This window comes from Neoarius graeffei, chromosome 14 (assembly GCF_027579695.1).
Source record: "Neoarius graeffei isolate fNeoGra1 chromosome 14, fNeoGra1.pri, whole genome shotgun sequence".
Lineage (NCBI taxonomy): Eukaryota > Metazoa > Chordata > Actinopteri > Siluriformes > Ariidae > Neoarius > Neoarius graeffei.
In genome coordinates, this window is record NC_083582.1 from 17145414 (window position 1) to 17170631 (window position 25218).

General features: G+C 42.5%; 1 protein-coding gene across 1 annotated transcript; it reads left to right on the forward strand.

Moving 5' to 3' along the window:
* Nucleotides 1-651: 651 nt before the first annotated feature.
* On the forward strand, nucleotides 652-23082 carry patl2 (PAT1 homolog 2). Its single transcript, XM_060938767.1, has 18 exons — nucleotides 652-672; nucleotides 1597-1750; nucleotides 2100-2347; nucleotides 2757-2822; nucleotides 3138-3188; nucleotides 3279-3458; nucleotides 6098-6231; nucleotides 6331-6405; nucleotides 6564-6687; nucleotides 13609-13729; nucleotides 13822-13916; nucleotides 14006-14056; nucleotides 15828-15970; nucleotides 16079-16235; nucleotides 17905-18045; nucleotides 18288-18385; nucleotides 18512-18652; nucleotides 23049-23082. The coding sequence occupies exons 1-18, from the start codon at nucleotides 652-654 to the stop codon at nucleotides 23080-23082; spliced, it is 2034 nt and encodes a 677-aa protein (XP_060794750.1).
* The last annotated feature ends 2136 nt before the right edge of the window (nucleotides 23083-25218 follow it).

The following is a 25218-nucleotide window of genomic DNA, read 5'->3' on the forward strand; positions in this document are numbered from 1 at the left end:
TTTATTGTCTGAAAAGACAGATGGGGCAGACAATTTACATACACGGGGGAATGAGGGGAAAGCTGGCATTCCCCTTCCCAGGCTTCCAAAGTGTGAGGAAGTTCCCAGGTGTGTCACACTAATTATCGCCCCACCAGAAAATGCAACAAGGGAACTTAAAATATTTACACAGCACCGATTTTGGGAAGTTCACTACTGGAGAAACATTTTTATTCTTAACACTACTACACAACCATAAATCACAACTTCGTAGCGGCTCGCCACATCATTCAAAAAGTACTGCACAGGGAATAATTTGTCTGAAAATACATTTGTTTGTACAATTTTGAATAATTTAGGGGATTTTTATTGGGGGGACAATTCATGTTTTTCAGAAATTGGGGGGGTCATGTCCCCCCCGGGATCTGCACCCATGATCACAAACTACAAATGTTGTATCATAAAAAAAAGCTCAGAGCATTTCACTTCTCAGAGCTGGCTTACAGGTATTTCCAGGAAGCGCGTGAAGGTGGCATGGCACGAAGCCCCGCCCCCAGCAGGTGTGTGTATTTATAAAGACGTTAATGAGTTTTTTTTAAACATGTCGGTAGGGGAAGAAAAGAAGTGTTAGTAGTCGGGGAATTTAGCAGTGTTACTTTACAGTCAAGCCAAATGAGTGACTCTGAGAAACCGGTAAGCTGTGTTTGGTTTACTTTTACAGTGTAGCAAGCCTAGTCCGTTTTACGTATCACTTCCAGTTAGGTTTGTTTCTGTTAGTGATGGGAATTTCGGTTCTTTTCAGTGAGTCAGATCAATTGACTCAGTTCATGCATAAGAGTCGACGCCTTCAGTTTCGAAAAGACGGTTTCTCGAAAAAATGATGCCGCTGATATACGCCACATGTTTCAGCCCTGTATCTGTTTAGACAAGTGAAGAGAACTCAACTTGTAAATTCATAAAACATTAAGCAAGACGTCACCTTTACCTGGATAAAGCTCTGGCTCAATCTGAATTCACACTAACATTAAATGATGGTTCTGTGAAAATATCTTTGAAATTAGTACGCTAGAAGAGAAATGGCATCGCATACATCTGCTAAAGTGGGGAAAGAAATGCTATGTTTGTGTATACATGTCGTTTACAAAGTGAGTCGGCTCTTTCGGATGAACGCCGAGAACCGACTCTTTGTGAAGGACGCACAAGAAAGATCTAGATGCTATCTTGTTGGGTGGCTGGTTAAATTTGAACCAAAAAGCTTGGTGGTAATCTATTTTTTTTTAATTAGATTGTTGCTAGATAGGGTGTGCATCAAATCAATTTTCAGCCCCCCCCCCCTTTATTTATTTAAATCAAGCCCTGGCTAGTCTATCAATTTCAACTTTTACTCTTGAGGTAATGTGCCTGATATCCACAAGGCTATTAGATGAAAACTGAAAGCAGCTGCAGAACCACAATCTCTATCTAGTGTGTTTTTTTTTTTTTTTTTTTTTTTTTTTATGGGAAATGGAGACACTCAAATTTCACCAAGACGGTTAGTCTGATGAGGGTGACACTCCATTGTGGGTTTGGGCCAAATTTCAATTCTTTACCAAGGTGTAGTTGTTTTGTGCTTTACAGAAAGACAAGGGTGAGACTGTTCCTGAGGCCTGCTGGCCTGAAAATGGAGATCAGTGGAGTGATGGAGGAGAAATGGAAGAATCTGTGCTCATTCAAGAAATGGTGGAAGAGGATGAGGAGATTGACCTGTACAATGAAGAGACCTTCGGATTAGGTCAAATGGCATCTCTCTTGTTCTTAGCAACTGCTTTGATTGTTCAACATCCAACCTTGGCTGTTAGTGTTTATCTAAAGTAGCATCTCAACCAACTTCTGAGATGGTTTTGCTGAGAAGTCAGGTGGGATTAGGTCAGGACTGTGAAAAGGGCATATGAGACTTGCAGTCTTCATCTTGAGGCCCTTGTTAGCTGTGGGCAGTGTATGTCTAATCTGGTGCATTATTAGTATTGTGTAGCCACCAAGATGTCATCAGGTATTCAGTTGTTGCTGTGAAGCTAGACAATGCATGATGTAGCTTAAAAAAATGTATGGCCTTTTTAACTTTCTTGACTTTTCTTCTGCAGACCTAAGTGTTGAAGACTTGGAGGCAGATCCTGTTGATCTTCTGTTAATGGAAGGAAACCAGCCTTCCTCACCCCCTCATCCATCACCACACGAGTCCTCTCCTCCCAGCCCTGAAGCTGAAATCAAGCCCCAGGCTCCTGCAGGCCTGAGCGAAAGGTCCTGCAGCCGAAGGGAGCGAGTCGGTAAGGGGCAGCTGCTTGATGATCCAGCTGTGATGAGGACTGTGGAAGGTCCACCCAGTCTCAAGGTTTGGCTCGGCTCTTTTCTGTTAACAGCAGGAAGTTATTTTAGGTGTGCATGGGTGTTATGATGGACATGAGATTCTCCTATCATTCCTGCACATCTGGGTTTGTCTTTCTGGGACGAGGTTAAATCTGTTTACACAACAATGTTAAATTCTGCCCCCCCCCCCCCCCCCCCCCGCACCCTTTCTAATGGTACGGTTTCAGTTCTTTGGCAGAATCAATCAGGATATGCCATGTTTTCCCAAATTTTAAGGCAATGTATAAGGACTTCTGTTTTCCAAAATGCATTGTTTTAACCAACACCAAGGATGGGCAATTGTTAGTAAATGAACCTTCATTTAAGGTCCTCAAACACACTGATTTTGTGCTATAACTGTTTTACACATGTTTTGTGCTTGCTTTATGGTTCAGAGTTTGGACAGCGCTATTGTGGACTGTGGACGCAGTTCAGGCTGGGGGGATCTCAACGCAAACATGGTTAGCTGCTTGCTTTTTGTTTAAAGTGTCATGTAGATGGATGGAGCTTGAAACGTGCACACCTACAGTTGAGATACTTGTGATTTTGATTCTCTGTGAATATTTCTTGCTTTTGCAACATGTCATTCAAAAGGTTCCTCTTAACAACTGTGTAGCCTCTTTCTCCACTATAGACCAGTATGACCTATGATCAAACACACTTGTTAAGAAATAAATGTTGGGGAAGTGGTGTTCCTGTGAAGGGTACAAACCATAGGTTTATATCTTTTGAAAGTGATAACATTGCTGGTAAAAGCTTGTACTTGTTTCATGCAGTGGATGATGTCATCACCTTACAGCCCAGTGAGACAAACACCTCTCTTACAAGTATGAATGCTTGGTGCCCTCTATGAATGATGCAGTTTCTTTGTTACTTTCTGTTCCCTTGGTCACTCATTTTCTAATTGCTCTGAATAGGACAAAGCCATTGTGCAAGTGATCGACAGGTCATCTCGTGGTAGGTTGCCGTTCATGTCCCCTAACTTGCAATCGCCAGTACAGAGGCCTCTCCCTCAGCAGACACCTGCGTGTCCAGTGATGCCTAGATCTCCAATATGCCCTCGGAGTCCATTCTCAATTAAACAGCAGTACAACCAGGTGACTTTGCTTATCTTTAAGCAATGCACATATCTTCATGACAAATCTATATCACAAATGTTTCATGATTGGGGGGGGGGGGGTTCAGTGGATCCTAAACTTTTTTTTTTTTATTTTTTATTTTGTCAAATCTAAAATTCATTTTAAAGCTAATGTTTTTAGATTAAATCTTGGTTGAGTGATTAGGGTGGGGGAGTGAAAATGGAAGTAAAATAGGACATTAAAGGGCATATCACAGGTAAATTCAGGAGCAAGATCAATGTAATTCTATTTTATATTATACTTGGGTCAAATATCTAACATTCTGCTTTTTTTTTTTTTTTTTTTTTTTTTTTAAAAACCTTGCACAATACCAGAAATTCAGTTGAAATCAAACCATTTGAGGTGAATTGGTCTGCCTCTGAAAATTTGGCATTTGGATTTCCTGGGAAACATTTATTTTTTTTTGTGACATCTGCGGGACGCCTCCCTCTGAATCCTACTGGTATGTCAGTGCTGGTTTATGAGAAAATGACCTGGTGGTTTTCTGCAAGTTTCTTCAATGTTATCATGTAATTATTAAAATGGTTAACAGATGTATCATAGGAGGGTGTAGCAACACCAATCTTGATGGGATTAGTACTCATCGTTTCCCAAAAGACTGGACAATGAGAGAGAAATGGGAGTGCTTGGTTTACACAGGCTGTGCACTTAAACCATGCAAAGCTTGTGCAGCCTGCTCGTGCTTCCGCAGATAACGTCACAAATCTGGCTCCAGACTCCCTTGGGATTTTTCCAGATGTGTCTTATTTTTTATTTTCTGCTGTAGACAGATGGCCTTGTGCAAAATTACCCTTCTGGATGAGTGTGTAAAGGGACATACTTTCATATATTAAAAGAAGAAATTGGTCCAGAATATGCCTTTTAAGTAATACAAAATGAGTCTAATAGTGGTAGTTTTATGCAGAACATAATTGATTACACCAGTGGCTTTGCAATGGTGCCAAATATCAAGAGTTTTTGTTGGTAGCTTGGTAGTTGCCCATCTGACCTCAAGATCTTGATTGTTGCAATCTGACTGGCTTTCTACACTTGTGTGCCAGTTTCCACTTGGAATGCCCTTTTGAACAAGGTAACATGGTGAGCTTTAGGGAGCAAGATCTGCAGTCCAGGGATTAGGAGCTTGTATGAAGGTTTTACCACTGGATAAATGACCATCTTGCATAAACTTCTATGAAAGGTCTGATTGTTCACCAGAGATGCTTGTTGAATTACCCCTGTCTGTGAGAGCAGGTGGCTCTTGGAGGTGTTCATGAGCCAAAAGTATCAGGCTAGTGAATGCTAGATGTCTGGCTAGTAGGCACCTAGCTAATTGGTTAAAGTTTAGTGAAGGACATTCTCATGGTGTAAGAGAGTGGAGAGCTAATGGTACATTTCCACTCTAGTGGATGTCACTTTTGCTTTCATACTGGTTGGTGAATAACCCCAAGTTGTGCTATGGTGTTACAAGGCAACAACTGTCAAACTACAGAAAGTATTTCCCCATTTACATGGGGGTGATATGAAAGATAAGCATGTTGCTAGAGCTTGGCTGATGCTTCATTCTCCATGAATATAGTGACAAGACATGTGACTGGGCAAGGCTTAGCAGGTAAGAGACAAATATTGAATGGTGGGAGACAGTGTGATGCATAATTGGAGTACTTCAAGCTCATTACCACCACCATGCTAATGAGCTACTTGGCTTACTTGGTTACCTAACATGAACAATCACTAGCTTGCTAAATAACATGTTCTATGCAAATTTCATTGGCTCCAGCTAACTTCCACAAGCCCTATAATGGCTAAAATTTTATGTTTTATTTAAAATCAGTTAGTGCAGATCTACTTGCAGATAATGGTGTTTAAATAGGTGTTCAGGAACTGTGACTTGTATTTATCGTGCAAAAAAACCCCCATGATCAACATGGTTTTCTCCACCCACCAACTGTATTTACACAAACCATGTTTTTGGTGAATTGTCAAGCCATTGCTGGGTATGACTTCACGCTGACCAGACCAATAGGAGCTAATTTGCCAAAGCAAGTGAAATCTAAATGGTGAATTCCCAAATTCATGCAAAAGAGAACCAATTAACTTGGTGTTTGATATGATCTGGTGCTCTCTAGAGAGGTGGGAGTAATAAAAAGGGTCCTGGCAAAGATGGCATATGCTAAAGGCTACATGTAGCTTGAAAATGAGTTGATTGCATGCTGATTTAAGTGGGGCCCCTAACTTTTTTTTTTTTGGGGGGGGTGCTCCTAAAATGTAATGAGGAGCACCAATGCTACTAGTGGAAGAAGTTGGTCTGGAGCCCTGATGTTATGAAATGATGCATTTCTAACCAATTTGGATTGGATCAGGAACACTTCAGAGAACCTTAAATACAACCCTGATGAGGATATGAGCCAAGAAATTGAGAAATATTCACTGTCTATGAATTGAATGGAGCATATGTATGTTTAAAGTGATTTACAAGTTGTGACTTGTCCTGAATGAGCTTTACCATTTTATTCTTGGTATCCCCACTAGGGTATCTGCAAGTGTGTAAGCTTACTCCTGTGTTGTGTGTGTGTGTGGTGTTTTTTTTTTTTTTTTTTTTTTTTTTTTTTGTTCTTTAGCCAGGCATTTATCTTTCGCCCTCTGCTCCACACTTCCGTTCTCCCAAAATGATGCCACTGCAGTTTGGACCAAACTCACCCCGGCCTGGCCCCTGCTTCAGCCCTTTACCCAGCCCCCTCCCTCAGAGGTTCAGGTTAGCTGCCTGGGCAGGCTCTTAATTATTGTAAACCTCTTGAATCTTTAATACTACAATATCCCTGAAATTAAGGAGTTTGATCTTTTTGATATTTAGGTTCCCAGTCTTGGCAACCCAATTCCATCCACAGCACAAGAGACTGTTGAGTCAGCGTCCTCAAGGCTTTCGGAGGTAGAATGTTACTTTTAGACTTGACCATACTAACACGCATGTGTGTGTTAATGATTGCTGTTAGCAGATTAAACACTAACTGCCACATTCAGCACAATATGAAGTCTGTGTTGCCACCATAATTGTTTTGCTAGTGACTTTGCTTAATTGTTTAATAGAAAGCCAAAGTATTGGGATCATTATGCTGAGTTTATGTCGGCCAAGGAGAAGGAGTGGATCATTAAATTGCAGATGATCCAGCTACAAAGTGAGAACCCACATCAGGATGATTACTACTACCAGGTACAGAGCCCCAACATAATGTAGAACTAGCCATTACTGTAAGTGTTCTATTCACCAATGTGTACCATTTTGCTCAGGATTACCTCTTCAGATTAAATATAAAAATGCATTTCTTTTCTGCTCCCAGTTAGGGGTTGCCACAGCAGATCTTTTGTCTCCATTGCTCCCTGTCTTCCACATCCTCTACCACACCTGCCACTTTCATGTCCTCTGTCTCACCACATCATGCATCTCCTCTTTGGCCTTCCTCGTTTTTGTGTGCCTGGCAGCTCCATCAAGATTCTCCTTCCAACATGCTCTGCATTTCTTCTCAGGATGTGCCCATACCACCTCAGTCTCATCTCTCTTGGTTTAATTTCCAAGCTCTGTGCATGTGCTGTCCCTCTGATATGCTTGTCCTTATCCTGTCCAACCTTGTCACTCCCATTGCAAACCTAAACATCCTCAACTCCACCTCCAACTTTGCCTCCTGTCTCTTAAGGGTACTGTCTCCAATCCATACCTCACAGCTGGTCTCACTACTGTCTTATACAACTTACCTTTCTCTTTTGCTGGGACTTTCTGATCGCAAATGACTCCCGAAATCCTTCTCCAACTGCTCCACCCTGCCTGCACACACTCTCACCTCCACTATTGATTAGATAAAACTTTATTGATCCCTTTGGGAGGGTTCCCTCAGGGAAATTAAGATTCCAGCAGCATCATTACAGATAAAGAGAAAAGAAATGGAGAATTATCTAGAAGTTTGTTAAAATATTTACATATACAAATATAAAAGATATGGGGGAAGGGGGGAGAAGTAGGGTTGTGTGTGGGGAAGCAGGAAAGATATTTCACTTTATATTGGACCTTGTATTGCACATTGTCCGGTATTGCTTATTGCTAGGCTACTGCTCTTTCCTGTCCTCTGTCCTCCTGTTACAACTCCTCTCTGGGGGAGGGGGGGGTAGTACTGTCTGATGGCCTGAGGGACAAAGGAGTTTGAGTTTGTTCGTCCTGCACTTGAAGGAGCATTCGGTCACTGAACAGGCTCCTCTGGCTGCTGATGACTGTGTGCAGAGGGTGACTGGCATTGTCCATGATGATCAATAGTTTGTCCATAGACCTTCTCTGCCACAGTCACCAGAGTCTCCAGCTTCATGCCAACCACAGAGCCAGCGCCTCTGATCAGTTTGTCCAGCCTGGATGCGTTGGAGTGGTTCACCCAGTTCAGCAGCACAGGTCTTCAGTAGCCATGGACACCTTGTCTGGGCCTGCTGCTTTCCTGGGGTGAAGCTTCCTCAGTTGACCTCTGACCTGGTCTGCAGTAATGCATAGGAGTCTGTGAGGAAGGGGCTTCTGTGATGACTGGGGGGAGGTGTGTTGAGGGAAGGAGGGATGGCTGCAGTGAGGGAGAGGGTGGGGGGGGACATGGGCTGGTTGAACTGATTGAAGAAGTCATTCAACTCGTTAGCCCTCACCACTGTCCCCTCAACTCTGGTCTTTGTGTTGTGGCCGGTGATGGTTTTCACACCTTCCCAGACCTCCCCTCATGCTGTTCTTCTGCTCCACCTTTCTCCTGTAGTGGTCCTTGGCTTCCCTCATGCAGTGTTTCGCCTCCTGCTGTGCTGCTTTCATCGCCTCCCTATCCCTGCTCCTGAAGGTAGCCTTCCTGTTGAGGACAGCTTTGACTTCCTGTTACCCATGGCTTATTAGGGCAACACCGTACAGTCTTAGCAGGGGAGACCATGTCTGCACAGAAGTTGAGGTAATCTGTCATGGTGTGTCAGCCCCTCTATGTCCTCAGTGTGGGCTAAGCAGCGCATCCCAGTCCGTGATGTCATAGCAGTCTCTGAGGGCATCTTCCATTTCAGGGGACCACCTCCTGATGGAGCTGGTTGTTGCAGGCTGCCTTTGGACCAGGGGAGTGTACTTCGGCTGTAGACGAACCAGGTTGTGGTCAGACTTCCCTAGTGGGGGGAGGGGTGTGGCTCTGTATGCATCCCTTGCATTAGCATACAGCAAGTCAATTGTCCTGTTCGTTGTTGGACAATCTACAGCCTGGTAAAAAGCAGTCAAAGTAGAGTCCAAAGTAGCATGATTAAAGTCCCCAGAAATGATCATAAATGCCTCAGGGTGCTGTGTCTGCAGCCTTGCTGTGACAGAGTGAATCCTCTCACATGCAGTGGCTGTCTGCCTTTGGAGGGATGTAAACACAGATGATCACGTGACTGAACTCCCTCAGCAGATAATATGGCCGCAGGCTAACGGCTAGCAGTTCCAAGTCCAGGCAACATAAGTGTCTTTACAGAGAGATGTCCCGGGTTACACCAGTGGTCGTTGACATAAATGAGTCCCCCACCTTTGCTTTTCCTGCATGTTGGTGTCTGTTGGCTCTCACAGCAGTAAATCCCCACAGGTCCATGTTAGCATCTGGTACAAGGTGTGTTAGCCATGTCTCTGTAAAGATAAATAAGCTGCTGTCCTGGTAACTCTCCTGGTTGCTCAGAGCGGAAAGCTCATCACTTCATTCGGCAGCGAGTTCACATTCCCCATGATAATGGAGGGAATGGATGGTTTGTAGTGCTGCTGGTTGTCTGCTAGCCTAGCCTTTAGCTTAGCTCCAGCTTTGCATCCCCTGGGTTTCCTCAGCCCCATTTGACCCCAGGTACTTGAATTCACCAACTTTCTTTGTCTGCTCCTTGCATCTTCACTACACTCATCCCCATTCTCACTGATGCACATGTATTGTTTTACTACTGCTCACCTTCATTCCTCTTTGTTCCAATGCATACCTCAATCTCTCCAAACCCAACTCCACCTACTTTCACCACATATCACAATATCATCTGCAAACATGTTCCATGGTGACTCTTGCCTCACTTCATCTGTCAAGTTATCCATCACTATGGCAAAGAAAGGACTCAAAGCATATCCTTGGAGTCCCACCTTCACCTTGAACCATTCAGTTGTTCCAACTGCACACCTCACTGCTGTTTCACTGTTCTCATGCATGTCTTGCACCACTTTAATATATACTTCTCATTCACTCCATACTTTTATACAATGCCATAACTCCTCTCTCAGCACTCTATTGTATGCCTTCTCCAGGTCTATAAACACACAATGTAGCTTTCTCTGGCCTTCCCTGTACTTCTCCATTAACATTCTTGCATCCGATGTGCTCTTCCTTGGCATAAACCCATACTGCTGTTCAGATTGCTACCTCTTCTCAAGCTCGCCTCAAATACCCTTTCCCATAACTTCATGGTGTGGCTTACTGTGGGTTTTTTCTTTTTTAAATCCTCTAATTACTGCAGCTCTGTACATCTCCCTTATTCTTGTATATTGGGACTAGCGCACTCTTTCTCCATTCATTTGGCATCTTCTCATTCTCTAGGATCTTAAACAATCTTGTTAGGAATGCCACAGCAGTCTCACCCAAACATCTCCAAGTCTCATTCGGGATACCATTGGGTCTGACTGCTTTCCCAGTCTTCATTCTTTTCATGGCTGCCCTTGCGTCATCCTTACTAACCAACTCTACTTCCTGATTTGCTGTCTCCAACAAACCTAACCTTTTCTCTCTTGGATTCTCATTTAATAAATCCTCAAAGTACTCTTTCCACCTTCTTAATACTGTTATCACATTTCCATTTATATCTCATCACTCTTACCTGCTGTACATCCCTCACTTCCCTGTTTCTCTGCCTAGCTGGTCTTTCTCTCCTTTGGTCTCCAGTCTTTTGTACAACTCCTGGTAAGAAGCTTTTGCCTTCACTACTGCCCTTTTTTGCCTTCTGTCTCGTCTCTCTCTGTATAACTACCTGCTTTCCTTGTCTCTCTGCTTGTCCGAATTCTTTGTTAGCCTTTTTTTTAAGTTTTCTGCAGTTTTGTTCCACCTTGTCGTCTTTTTTCCTAAATATAAAAATGCATTTAATCAATATTAACCAGTGGCTCTCAACTGGTGGGCTTTGGTGAATTATTAGCAGTCTGATGGATGATTTGTCTTTCCCATGACTGAAGATTATAGTACAGCTGGTTCTATTGACAAGCTGCTTCCCCATTACTCATTCCTTCACTTCCCTCCCTCCAGTCTGGCAGAGTGGCTACATGCTCAAAAGGTTAGTCCAGACTTCATCTCTGGTCACATTTTTGGGAGATCTTCAGGCATTTCCAAGCCAAACATGAGGTCTGATCTCCCCAGGGTCAGTGCAGCCATGCCTGGAACAGCTCTATTAGGGTGCAGCCAGTGGGCATCTATATTAGGTGTCTGAGCCTTAGCTGGCTCCTTTCAATTAATAGCAATTACAGTGAAGGTAATTCCTTCACATGCTTTTTGCACTATTCAGAGGTAAATGCTTGTGTGTACTGTACTTGCCTAGCACTGATTGCACAAGGTTTCACTTGCCCCTCCTGAGCTGCTAAATGGTTTGCCAGAAGCTTGTCCTTTTGTATGTCCTGGATGCTCTGGCCATAATGGACACTCGCAACCAGCAAAACTTCATTCCGATTTAAAATTCTTGTTCATGTGACTTTAAAAGGATGGCTGTTAAATCCTTTACCCCTTCCAGACCTCCCATCTGCTCCTCTATGTAATGATTGCAGGTTCTCAGTGATTAGTTGACTCTTAAAGGATATGGGACATGAAACATAAGCACGCTATATCAGTTTCTTTCCATTAAAAATATGAATTAATTGCATCAACAAATACAAAATCATCTATTAAATTCAGCAAAATCGTTATATTCGTGATTATATGGCATTTCTGCTCGACTTCCGATATGCATTTTTTGCAACCGGAAGAGCCGCTGTCACGTGATCATAAGTCACAAAAACTTTCGGGCACAGCACAAGCGGGTAGATGAATGGAGAAGTGGATGACGAGAATTTTTATAGTCTTTAAAGTACATTGGACATCATGGTGTATTGTGCTGCTTATGGTTGCAATAATTCCAATGGGAAATGCCCTGGAGTAAGTGGGTTTTTTTTTTTGCATTCCCCAAGGACCCGAAGCTGAGGAAAGTGTGGGCTTACCTGCGCATGCGCAGTAGGCTTGGTAGGACAAATCCAAGAGGTAGGATAACTTTACAGAACACCTGTTGAAAAAACTTTGCACCTACTGTTTCCCACAAACTGTGTTCGGACCATTTCACTGAGGATTCTTTCAACATTAATACTCAGGTACTGAGCGATATTCATTCATGAAACAGGAAGTATAAGGATGAGAAGTTTAAATCAGGAATCTGCGCGCATTTGCGCCAGGCTGCACAAATGTGCGCAGCTTCCCGATTTAAACTGTTTCTCATCCTTATGTTTCATGAATTAATTTATTTTTTTTAAATCGGATCTGCGCGATTCAGCCGTGAAAAAGGCGGCATCTGCCGAAAGGCGTGCTGTTTGCATCCCTGCACGGAGGCCAGGGGACAGGGCAGGAATATCTTTGTTGATATGAGTGGTCCGGTGCGATTTCGCGGCCCCCCCCCCCCCCCCCGAAGACCTCTGCGCTAAGCGACTGAAAGCCGAGGTAAGGATTAGTATTATAATTTTGGGTGTATCAGTTATTGATTATCATAATTCTGACTCGTTTCGCCATTTTGAATGTTTTCATCTCGGACTCTGGAAGCATTGTATCTCAATTTCAAAAAAATCAGCAAAAAAAAACTAGCTTGCAACGGACTTTAGCTAGATCTATGATGAACTTTCAATGTATGATACAAAAATAATACTTCTTTCAACAGATCATTAGCCTTTGAGCAGAATTGTTTTTAACTTACCAGAAAGTGTTATCCAGCCGACCACTTTCAGTTTCATGAGGGCTGAATGAACTCACACTCAGAATCATCTGACCCGTCAGAGTAAAGACAAGATCTATGTTCATGTGAATTTCCAGCTATCGGTTCGAATTGATAGGGTCTAACTTCCGATCTCTGTGAAACATCGGGAATATCACTGTCGATGGTGTCCATTTCGGTAACCTGTTTACATTAGATTCCCAAGCGCTGGCTCCTTGGAAAGTTTTTGTGACGTCACGGGTCATGTGACCACCTAGCTCATTAACGAATCCTTGTTTTATGCTGATGTATATAAAAATTGAATAATGTGGTGGTTTTCACATTTTTGACACCCTGCAGTGATTTAGATGGCATTTCTTATGTCCTTTATACATAATTATGCCCAGGTAAAAATCCATGTCCCATATCCTTTAAGTGTCACAGTTGTCCTTTTGAGCATCTACCTTACCTTTGCCAACTGTTTTCCTCTCCAAGACTTGGCGTGTCTGAGGCGACCCTCTTGTTAACTGGAGAAAAACAAATCAACTATAGTTTCCATAGGTGAATGTGGCAAAAGTACCAGGCTGAAGGCCACAGAGGAAAAAGGAACCACCTCCAGGCTCTCCCTTCAAGTTTCCATTGGCAAGGTCTAATCCATCTGAGCCACACTTGCAGGTGGTGATCCCACAAGATGGCTTCGCTTGTCCATTTCTGTTTGAGCCTGACAGTTGTGTGGGTGGCCCCAGCCTGTGGACACTACCCCCAAGCCTGTACTGGTAATGCTAATTGGAGAAGGGTACACTTAAATGTTTTGTGCTTTTGTCTGTCTGAGAGATTGCTCTTTCTGACCTCTCACCTCAAAGCTGTTCATTGATGTGTGATGCAACCTTGAAGTTCACCCAAGTACACAAACTACTCCACCACAAATTTTGACGTTAGGAAAGATGTACTGCTTTTTGCATCATAACTTGAAGGGTGAGTGTGGGTCCTGGGGCAAGATCAGTTCAGGAGAATTGGTGGGGGGGAAATATTGGTGGAAAATATCTTGGTAAATAATTCTTATGGCATGGACAGACGCTTACTACTTTCTGGGGGAATGCACATTTTATTCTTGTCAAATTTGATTGAAGTGTGGAAATGGAAGGGTAAATGTATGTCCCCCAATTAGGAATACTATCGGAGACTGGAGGCAAAATTGGCTGAGGAGGAAATGCTGGGTGACCGCTCTAAGAGGGAACCACCCAAACTCACAACACCATACGTCAGCAAAACTGTCTCATACACTCCAGGTTAGAGTGCCATATCCAGTGGCTCCCTACTCGGTGTACAAATGCAAGGAATGGAAATGGTGAGGCTAAACTACAGATTTGTTGTGTTCTAGTGGTTCATATTGAGGGCTCGCTGGGTCAAGTTGCAGTTTCTACGTGTTACTCACCACGTCGAGCCATCGATGCTGTCCATGGTCACAGTGTGGAAGTGAGGGAGACCTCAATGAAAATTCAGTCTTTTTATATAAAATGTTAAAATTGATTGATTAATTCCTCATTTTGCTTTTTGTTTACAAGGAACAGAAAGACAGACAGCAGAGACTTGAGGTGCTGAACACCATTGAGAATGTGAGGAGGGTTTTTTTTGTTTGTTTGTTTCTCCAAATGTATAGTCTACTGTATAATCTCTACAAATTGGTGCTTTTGTTTAAAAAGGTCCCCCTGCCCCCTGTGTAGCAAATGCTGTTGAATGGAATCTGAAAATGGGTAGATGGTGAATTTGGACAACATTGAATCCTCTGTACTGGAAGATTGGCTCTTGAATTATTTGGATTTACTGTTTGACCATTACAAAAGCCATTCTTTCTAACTTGATAGGGAAAAAAAAACCCTTGTATTTAAAGCACATTTTACTGAAGACTCACAGCCATTTTTGTTTATGAATGCCTTGAGACTTCAAGAATGGCACAGGAATAGTTTCAAGTGTTAACAAATCTAATGTAGTAACTTTTTTTATGATTAAAGTGATTTTTATATAGGTAGCAGTCAGTGAATGATCTTGATGTCTGTAACGTCACAGCAGGAAATCTATTGGTCTCCTTGCCATTTCCGCTATACTAAAACAGAGCTGACTGCAACTCCAATCCTTCATTTTGAGCTAACTTATTACCATACCCTGTAGCTGTTGCTGCACCTGCCAGCAGTATAACAAGGTGGGTTTACGGTGCATTCATGGTCCAAGAATGTTCAAACTGCAAAGATTTGGACTTGTTTTGCAAGAAGTTCACAGGCACATTGGGTGCCTATGAAGTGGTCTCTACTCTGCACATTTTACTGAAGACTCGTACGAAACCTCTAATCTGTTGAGTGTTGGCTATAAGCCAATGTTGAAAGAGGGTGCAGTACCAACAAAAACAAGAAAAGGAAAGTAGTGGGTGTGGCTTTTTTTTTGAAAAAGCAAAGTTCAGTTGCACCAGTCCTCCCAGAGTGAGCCAAGGGTTGTTGCTAAAACCTGGGATGGAATGGGACATGACCTATCGCTTGGGCAGTGACCTCCCTGTGGTTGTTGCTAAAACTAGTGACGGTCCATCCCAGGTTTTAGTAATTGCCTGAGCTGAGCAGTAATGGTGGGGTACTCCATGTAGACAAGAGAGAGAATGAGTGGAGCAGCAGTCTTGTTTCTAAACTGGATTGTTTCAAAGCAATTGGCCACAAGATCAACCTTCAAGAAGTGAGAACGCAGATGGGTAAGCTTTGACTCTCTCATTTGGATTAAAAAGTTTCTGCATTTAGGTGTTTTTTTTACCGGTATAAGATTACTTAATTTGCTTCAGATTGTGACTGTCAGTTTATCTGACTTATTTAATTAGCCTTTTACATTTTCAGTGAAAATGCATGTACATGTATGTTGCATAAGTTATAACACCTATCCTGTTTTAATGAGTCAACCCACAATCCATGAAGTCAAAATCAGTCTTAGCTGAGCAAGTTGGTCATGGTATTTCTTACTTTCACCGTAAATTATGACTTCAGTTTATAGCTGTAAAAGGCCTCTGCCTTAAAACCACTTGCTGCAGTGACCTCAGGCATGGCTGGCTCAGTGGGGCAGCTCAAATGCTGACTTTGTGGTAGATTTTAACTCAAATATTTTTATTTCCATTTATGTAGCATACAAGTCAAGGATAGAGATGCTATTCACTCATTTATTTAAAAATAACGGCTCTGCGTATCTCCTTTAAAGTGCAAAACTCTCTCAAATCAACATTTTTCACCTCCAGTCTGCTGGCCTGCAGGGCCTCTCCAGGTCGTGGTGGGGTTACTGAGTAGCTCCAACACCTTTGTTCAGGTGTGTTGGTTTTCAGGATGTGTAATTCTGCTCCTCCATCTGCCCTGCTCTCAGTGCTACATCATTTTGTTGGGGGTGGAGGAAGCTGAGCAAGCAAAGGCAAGTATTTCGGATGAAGAGGAGAAGCAGAGAAGGCTAGAGACCATTCAGAGAGGAGTGGAGCAGATCAGCAGTCAGCTATGCAACCCCAATTCTTTGTAGGGCAGACGCATGGCTTGGATTCCTTACATTTTTCTGCCCCCTTTTTTTTTTAAATAGAATTCTTATACCTTTTGTCTCCCCTCCCCCTCTTTTATTTTAAAAAGGGAGTCTGAAGAAGCGTTTCTACCATGCCTCTTGGTTTCAAAAGGGAAAAAGCTGCTGGCGAGGCTCCTCCCATTTCTATCCCATGATTCATCTCTACAGGTTCTGAGAGTGATCTCAACACAGCTGCCAGCACTGATGAGCCGAGATGTAGATGAGGTCTGTTAATTCTGGTTTGTGGTTATCTGAAATAGTTCTGCAGTGATATGGTTATGGTCAGTTTACCTACAATCTCTTTGAACTAATCCACCTTTTCTGTGGTAGAATGGCTGTATAGTGTGTTTTTAACAGAAAAGCTCCTTTTATTTTGGGTTTTCTGAAATTAACAGTGCCAAGTATACAGACAGAACACATTTGGTTAAAAGGCCCTTAGTAAGTTTAACCTTGATTAAATGCTTTTGGTAGCCATTAAGCTTCTTGCAGTATTCTGTTTGGATGCTTGACTACTCTTCTTGAATTGGTATAATTCAATTAAATTTGCATGTTTCCTGGCACAGACCCTACTTTTAAACACCCTGTCCATGTTTAACAGGGTTGCGGTCAGGACTTGTTTTAAGCTGCTTCATCCTCCACCACCAGCTTTGAGGGATGTATTTGGGGTCGTTGTCCTGATGGAACACCCAATTACAAGTTTGATAGTTTGAGGTTATGCTGAAGAATTGAGGTAGTCTCCTCCATTATTCGAGCCACTTTGTGCAATGTGCCAGCCCCAGAGCATGAGGCTACTACCTCCATGCTTAAGTTGGTATAGTGTACCTCTGGTTATTTTGGCCAAACAACTCAATTTTTCTCATCTTGAATAACTTTCCTCCAGAAGACTTTGTCCATGTGGTTAGCTGCAGACTTAGTCAAGCTTGAAGGTGTTGATTTTGGAGCAGGGGCTTCTTTCTTGGACAGCAGCCTCTTGGTCTGTGGTGTCTAGTCAAGCACGTTTTAGTGTTCCAGCAGCTTCCAGTTCATGGCAGACCTGTGCCTTGGTTGTTCCTGACTCTGAACTAATTTCCTTTCAGCTGAGGCTGACAGTTTGGGTCGTCTTCCAGCAAAGTGGCTACATCTGCCAATAACTTGTACTTGCAGACAACTGTTGGAACTTTAAATCAGCAGTTGTTTTAGAAATGGCTACAAGAGTCATTCCTGAGTGGTGTAAATCTATGATCCATGCTGAGCTCTGTGGACTTTCCCATTGTTCTGTGTGTTGGTCAATCTAGTGAGAGCTCTGATGCTTTTTTTTGCACAGAGAAGCTACCAGTTGCAGTCAGTCATCACTAACTAGAAGTTAAGAGGCCTTGGCAAGTTAAGACATTTGGAACTTTCAGCACCACTGAATTAATGGAAGTGGGTGTATCTAACTTTTTTTTTTTCCCCCCTCTTTCTCCTGGGGGGGGGGAACCTCGTGCACAACTTTTTTCTATTAAAGATACAGGTTGTACAAATCACTGTACTGCAGAAAAAGAACAGCTCAAAGAAATAATTGAAAGCCCAATGCTGCCATGACATTCCTGTCTGTGTATGTAAATGTTTGACCAACTGTATAACACTGAGCTTGGTGCTTTGGTTTCTTTTAATGCGCTCCTGGGATGAACAGGGGATGCATAAATCCAACTGTACCATGCTCTTTTACTTGTATGGTATCGAGCATATTTTACAAGTGTTTGAATGGTGTATGAATCTGTTTTTGCCAATGAACAGATGTTGGCAAAAGGACAGCAATTCAGATGAATTTCCTGATTAATGAACAAAACAAACTGAACTGTACCATATGAAAATACCCAAAGGATGGACTAGTGTCGTCTTCTAAACCTGATCATGTTGCTCTTCCTTCCCTCAGGCTCTTCCTGTCCTCTACCCATCTCTCCGAGCTGTAATTGGCACATTGAACTTCACTCAGCTGGTCAGCATTCTTCAGAACTTCACTATGGCCTTACCTGACTCCACAGACTTGCGCTTAACACTGGCCTGCCAGAATAAGGTTTGTTTCTTCTCTTAATCCTTATTTTAGCAGGAATTCAGTCTGCTCTGTAGTTGTGCTTTTTCAAACAACAAAAAAAACCCCACAACTTTCTCACGGTCTTGAATAAAGGATCTTGTTACTATAGAAAATGAATACAGTAATTTGAACCTGTAGGACTGTTGGAGCTGCTGGGATGCAACTGAATAGATTTAGACAAATGTGATCATGTCTTCTTTTTTTTTTTTTTTTTTTTTAAATAGTTTGGTCTGTCCTTGCTGTATGCATTGCTTTCACATGGTGAGAGACTCCTGACCTCTGATGTTCCCATGGAGCCAAGCATTGGTGACTTTGAGAGCTGGTAATGCTGTGGGTGGGGGTGTCCCTTCCTTCTGGAGTTTGAATGTGTGAAAGAGGCTTTGACAGTTCAGTTAGTCATTTCATCATTTAGATGTGCTGCCACGTTTAACTTTTTTCTTTCTGCTAGGACGGACACTGTTTTCCATGTGGCACGGCAGCTGTCCCGCTCATCCCTCATTGAGCCACTCTGCTTACCCTCCAACCTGCTCACGCTGTTCTGCCGCTATTTGGACAAACACACTGTCCAGCAGCTCAAAAACAACATGGAGTAAGTCTATTCCTGTGTTAAAATCTTAATGCACTCTTGTGGGGATTCTAACAAAATATAGGCCTTGTGCCATTTGGGAAGTTTCTCAGCTCACAAGAAGTGTTCAATTCTTCATCTTACATCACTGTGCACTTATGTAAAGCTATATGGCCTTTCAAGTTCATAAAATTGGTGAAACTGGGTTCCCCCTGAAATGTCATTGTGATGTTTATTTCTGTAATCTCTCAAAACAGGCCATTCTGTAGCTAGGAAGTTAACTTAATTTGAGGGGATTCCCTAGCAAATAATATGCATGAAATTGCTCACTTCACGCAGTCAAGTAGACCGAGGAAGTCCGGTGTGTGCATGCAGAGGTTTACCTGCTTCTTTTGGGTTTTACAGCAGCTGCAATTGGAGGTCTGTGCAGGACAGAATTCAGTCCTGCTCCCGCATTGTGCAGGCCCGCTCCCGCAAAGAATTATGATTTTCAGTCCCGCCCGCAAATCCCGCATGATGCAGACGTTCGCATTATTTCTCAAAGTTCTTGTCATTGGCTTGGGGAATTAAACATGCTGAGCTTAGCTGAGCTCTCCACTGACCAATCCTTCATTTATTGTAAGTTTGTTTAGACTCTGACATTCTGCTGACACATTCCAAGTTGACCGCTGCATGTGCTCATGATTGACAGCTCTCGCTTTGCGCACTCACACTCCCACTTCCAAGTCTGTGGCGTTATGATTCCAACTGTGATTTCATTCTCTCATGAAGTGCTGCACAACCAGCTCCTCAGATTATACACTGTCTGTTCAATTTAAAGCTAGAAATAATCTGTGCGATACTGTTTGTTTTTTTTTGTTTTTTTTTTGTGTGTTTTTTTTTTATAAATACTAGTTAATACTTGGGACTAATACTCTTGACTTTTTAACGGTAAATGTACCTCTTTTTAAAGCAGCACTTACTTCTGAAGCACTGAGCTTCACTAGAGGAGCTCTGCTCTTCTGCCATGATCGGAGATCTCAAACACGGAAGAGTGGAAAGGAATCGGAAACGTATGCGAGATTAGACCACAGCTGCAAATTTAGCATCTTAAAATGTTTTTATTAATGCCAAATAAAATATCCAGCACAAGTTATATACAATAGACACAAATTAATAACTTATAAATTTTATTTTAAACACGTTTTTAGTTAGCGGGACTGCAGCTTATCACCTCTCGTGCCTGCATTGTGCACTCCTGCCCGTGCCCACAGAGCTTTCAAAATTTGTCCCGCGCCGCACTGCTTTACGTCGGGTCCCGCGGGAGTGCAGGGCTTTAGCTGCAATCTACAGGTTTACCTTGACTGTGCACTGATGGTTACATCATTCTGTTGCCAAGTGAACAACTGATCACACCACAGGCGATTGCTCTAAGACAATGAGGAAGGCTCAGCCTACTCTAAAAATTCTGGATCTAAAATAGCAATGTTATAACACTGCTATTTCAGATCCAGAATCATAATGTGTGCTCAACCCAACTACAGTGCGAAATCATCCCGTTATAACTTTCCCCAGTTCGCCTAATGTGCGCGTGAGTTTTTCCCCTTCGTGACAGCGTGATGCAGCCCAGCCTCAGTGCACTTCAATGGCATTTGGGAGCTATGCGCTTTTCAATCTAAATGCAAGACTATTATAGAGTGCTTCGAGGTCAGTGCAAACCCAGCGGCGGCCATATTGGAAGTCAAAGCACGCGGTCAGTGCATTGTTGTCCAGCGAAGTAAAAAGGGGTGACCGTGCCGAATACGTGCGTCATTGTTGGCTGTAGTAACCGAGGGGAAAAGGGTGGCAAAAGCTTCCACAGACTCCCTAAAGTCGTGATTAACCAGGGAATTGCAGCACAGAAGAAAAGCGAGCGGAGGAGACGACAGTGGCTGGCTACCAACTTGACTGTATCCGGATTTGTTCTGATCACTTTGTGACAGGTAGGTTAATATTGTCTTGAATTTCATAGTTACTAAAATGGTTATTTTAATTTCATAGTTACCGGTAGCATCCAGTATGTCGGCTGTTGTGTGACCGTCGTTCTTTCCCTCAGTCTCGTGGCCGCTTCAACATAAAACAGGGAAGCAACATGGGAGCAACATTCCCCAAGTCCAGCAATGCAGTTGCAATGTGCACACAAAATGGCATGTCTCTTGTCAACTATTATCCAGGGGTGTAGACTAGGCTGGGATAGTCTCTGCGAGTGTAACACTTTCCCTCTGATCACTTTTTTGTCTCTCTGTCTTCAGCAGTAAACACGACACATCGTGGACCCAACCGGACACAAATCTATCATATGCTTCCATGCTCTTGTTCTGGAAATCCTTTAGTTCACAAAATGGACTTGGGTGAACCACTAGAGTTCACAAGCTCTATGTATGTTAAATGTGGCAACAAGCTGGGGTCAGCTTTCCATTCCTTCTCACTAAGTGTATGGATCTACATTCCTAATGAAACGTACCTTCTCAGCATAACACTCCCATGCCTGCTTATCCAAACTTTCACAGTAGTGCTCCATCACTTCAGATGTCTAAATTCTTAAATCCAAGCTTCTAAGCCCTCTAACGCAGAAACGAATCGGTGAATGTGTACTCTATTGAGCGCTCTGGCGTGAGTGACTTCCAAGATGGCCGCGCACGCGCAGTGTTACTATTTTTAGCATCATCTCGGAGCCCTCTATAGGACAAATACTGCGAAAATGCCCGCCTACGGACTCCGAGCCTCACAGTGGGAGGGACATGGCAGTTTCCGCGAGGAGACTGGTGATTTGGTGAAAGCGGCCGGATATTTTCTTTGACCGCTCGTTTCAACTATAGACAGGCAGCGGTGAACTTCAGTTCAGTCCCATGTGGATTTGCAAGTGCTGTGGTGTATTGTAAGAGATCAGCTTACATTTTGATTTCATTCATTACATATGGTTTCTACCAGCTTTTTTTTAGTTTGTATAGTTCGTTGTAAATAAAGTGTAAATATAGTGTCAAGTTTGCTATCTTAGTTCCAGAAATGTAATTTGAGTGACTGAACTTGATGGGGCTAGTCAGCTAGCAAGAAAGCTGCGCACGGATGCCAAGCATTGCTGATTTAATTTTGGCGAAGCCATTTGCCAGTCTTCCTTTCGGGGAAAAAATTAAAGTGCAGGGTAGACCAACGCCCCAAATTGACTTGGTGAAAAAGGTAGGGAATAATGCTCGTTCCTTTCAGCTGTCCTGGTACGAGAAAGTGAATTGGCTAACAGCAAGTGACCCACATCAACAGTAAATAGGCTACTTTAGTAATGTCATGGATGGACCAAAAATATAGAATCTACCATATTTAAAATGTTTTTGCTGAGTATATTTTATATATATATATATATATATATATATATATATATATATATATATATATATATATATATATATATAAATATATATATATATATATATATATATATATATATAAATAAATACAATTTTTTTTTTTTCTGGATATGAATTAAACACAGCTACAATTTGGAAAACCTTTTTAAACAAAAACACAGCTGAGAACGTTTCACACTACAGACCTGGATTAAAAGTGAAGGGTTATCAAAATTGTCAAAATAAGTAAAATATAAGGAAAGTGTCATTGAATGAAATGTGGCACCCAGCTCTGTTTGGCTCCCCAAGGTCAGTGCTCGTGCCTATTCCAAGAACACTCTGCTGGTACTGCTGAGGTTCCTGACAAAGAGCTGCTTTCAATAATCAATTTTTAAACAACATGCCACAATTTTTAAAATGTTAAAACATACCCCCCCCCAACACCACCACCATGTATATTGGACAGTAGGTTAATGGGCCAAAAGAACCTGTTTCATAGTTTGTGACCCTGCCAACAATCAGCCAGATCAGAGGCAAGAGTATGGGCAAAGTTGATGTGGTGTGTGTGTGGTGTCTTTTTCTTATTTTTTATTTTTTTATTAAAATCTGGAAATCATAACCAACCAGCCTCCCCTGTTTGAAAGACTACCAGCCGCCACTGGATCACACTGAGGTGCTTGTTGACGGATATTGTTTGGTCCTGGGTTTCCTTTCCTTTGGAACCTGGTCTTCTCACTTTCCATTAATGTAGTTGGCCTTTCACGTTTCATTCGTGTCCTCCATTTTCCTCTCCCATTTCAAATTTGTATCCCACAATTCCTTGCACAAATGAGGGAAGCCCACCATGTGATGTAGTATATTGAATTGGGTCATGATTGAGAATTTGGGGCCATATGGCCCTAAATTCATTCATTGTTTAGTGGACTAAAATGTGTGTGGTGGGGGGGATTCTTATGACCTACTGTACACTTGAAAAATCTGAAGGGCAGTCTACCTTTTTAAATCTCATGCAAGTTTGGAAAGTGTGGGTTTTTTTGTAAAATTCTACTCTTCCTTTTCAGGTCTTCAGCTGGCTATCTGGCTGTAGGTTCCTGAGATGGCTTTTTTTTTTTTTTTTTTTGGTGGGTGGTTTTATTTAAAAGCCGTTCTGAAACTCCTTATTCCTCATCAGCAAACTTCTGCTGACAGCAGCTGGTGATTATCCATGTATCCGTTGTTCTGAAGTTAAACCCACACTTGCATAAATATCCATGGGGGAGATTCAGCTCAGTGGAAAAAAAAATCAGGATGGATTAAAGTTTCATAAAGGCTTTCTGGGTTCTTCCTTAAGGGGGGGGGGGATGCAATGAGTTGTGGTGTGGTACCCCCCCCCCCCCCCCCCCCAAAAAAAAGATTCATTTCCACACTTGTACTGTACATTTCAAGCACTGCAACTTTTATTTATTGCATCTTTAATTTCTGAAGTGATATTTAAGCACTGTTGTATAGCATCTACAAAATGCAAAAAAAAAAATAAATGCAATTCCAAAAATTAAAGTATTCTAAAATTGCCTTAATTTTCTTAAACAGAGTGAGGGATTCAACTTGTTGGCTGGGAGGACTTTTCTTGATACACTGGGGGGAACCAGTTCTCGCTCTCCCCCCCCCCCCCCCCCCCCCCCCCCCCCCAAGTTATTTAGCTCCATGTTGGTTGTTTGCTTTGTGCTGGGATCTAATGGTGTTTAAAACTGTCTTGCATAGTGTGTGAGGGTGGCCAACCTAATCCAACCCTCACATTTGGTGTGTTGGGTGTAGTCCTGCCCCCCCCCCCCCCCCCCCCCCCCCCTTCATTATGAGGCTTAACGTATGATGTCAGTAACTTGGAAGACTTTTTCGTAGTGATTGCATAACTTCAATCAGGCCCTCCAGGATTTCGCAATGTTGCAATTTGCAACAACGCAAATTCAACCAATCCCCGCAAATTCAGGGTGGTGTTGCAATTATATCCAATCACCGCAACTTTCCCGCAAATTTGACGAATCGTTGGCGTCGTCTTGAGGTGACGTTGACAAACTACCTTCTGCCTTACTTCCGTGTATACATTCAAGAGAAGCAGTATGAGTCAGTGTTTATATAGGCTTAAATTGTTACTGAAAGTGTTGTTTACAGTGAAGGACTGTGTGCACTTTACACTTAATACAAGAAATTAATGGATGCCAACACTTTTTTTTTTTTTCCAAAATGGTATTTTATTTTCCATTGTTTTCAGAGAACAGCTGTTTGTCCAAGAGGATTTTAAAAAAAACTCTTCTCATCTCTATAAGACTGGAATACAATCTTTTATCAGTGGCCTACTCCCTGCAAGGGAAAGCTTTGCATTTAGTTGACTTTTCAGTCTTAACACCTGGCTTGGAAAAACTTGTTTTTCATCTGGTATGAACTTTTATAGACAATTTTAACCTTTTCTGGAATCGCAGAGAATTCAAGCCAAACAGCACTGAACTCAGCTGGATTGAGACCAAAGTTTTAGCAGATCATTATAGACTTGCAATTTTCTCTCAGTCAACATTGAAGAGAACGGTTGATAAGATGTCGCAGACTGACCCAGTTACAAATATAAACAATACCTCTGCAATGCTAAAATCATCTATGCAAGTCTTCACCAAGGACACACAGCCATCTGAGGCAGACTGCCAAGGACAACAATCACACGGAAAATGTGAGCATGCGATTCCATCCAGATAAAGGACCTGACTAAAGATAACCATGTCAAGGTTGCTTCGTCCACTTCTCGACCCCACGCAACTATCACAGAGACAATCAGTGAGACAGTGTCCATGGAGACACTTGCAAAGGCCTCAAAGTCTCGCTCTTCTGATTTTATCGTACCATCTCCGTCTCCCCCTTGCATGGATTTCCCTAATAGTATGCAAAGACTGCTGCCAATGGCTACACACTCACTCTTTCCAGCCCAAATCTGTCGCGACAAGCTGTGTACCCAGTTCATCAAAAATCAACCAACAGACTGAACTGTGTTCGCCCAGGACTTTCAGCTGGCTACCAATCTTTTTCACCATCTAAAAGATAGATGACCTCTCCAATCGTCTCAATCTCAAACAAAATGGAACATAAAGTCTAGTATGATGTGCTGGGGGTCCCTGCATTGGGTGTAGTTTTGAAAACAAGCTGGGACCCAGTATGCCTATGCCATTCTCTATTTCTGTGTTGATAAGAAATAGAAAACGTAGAGCA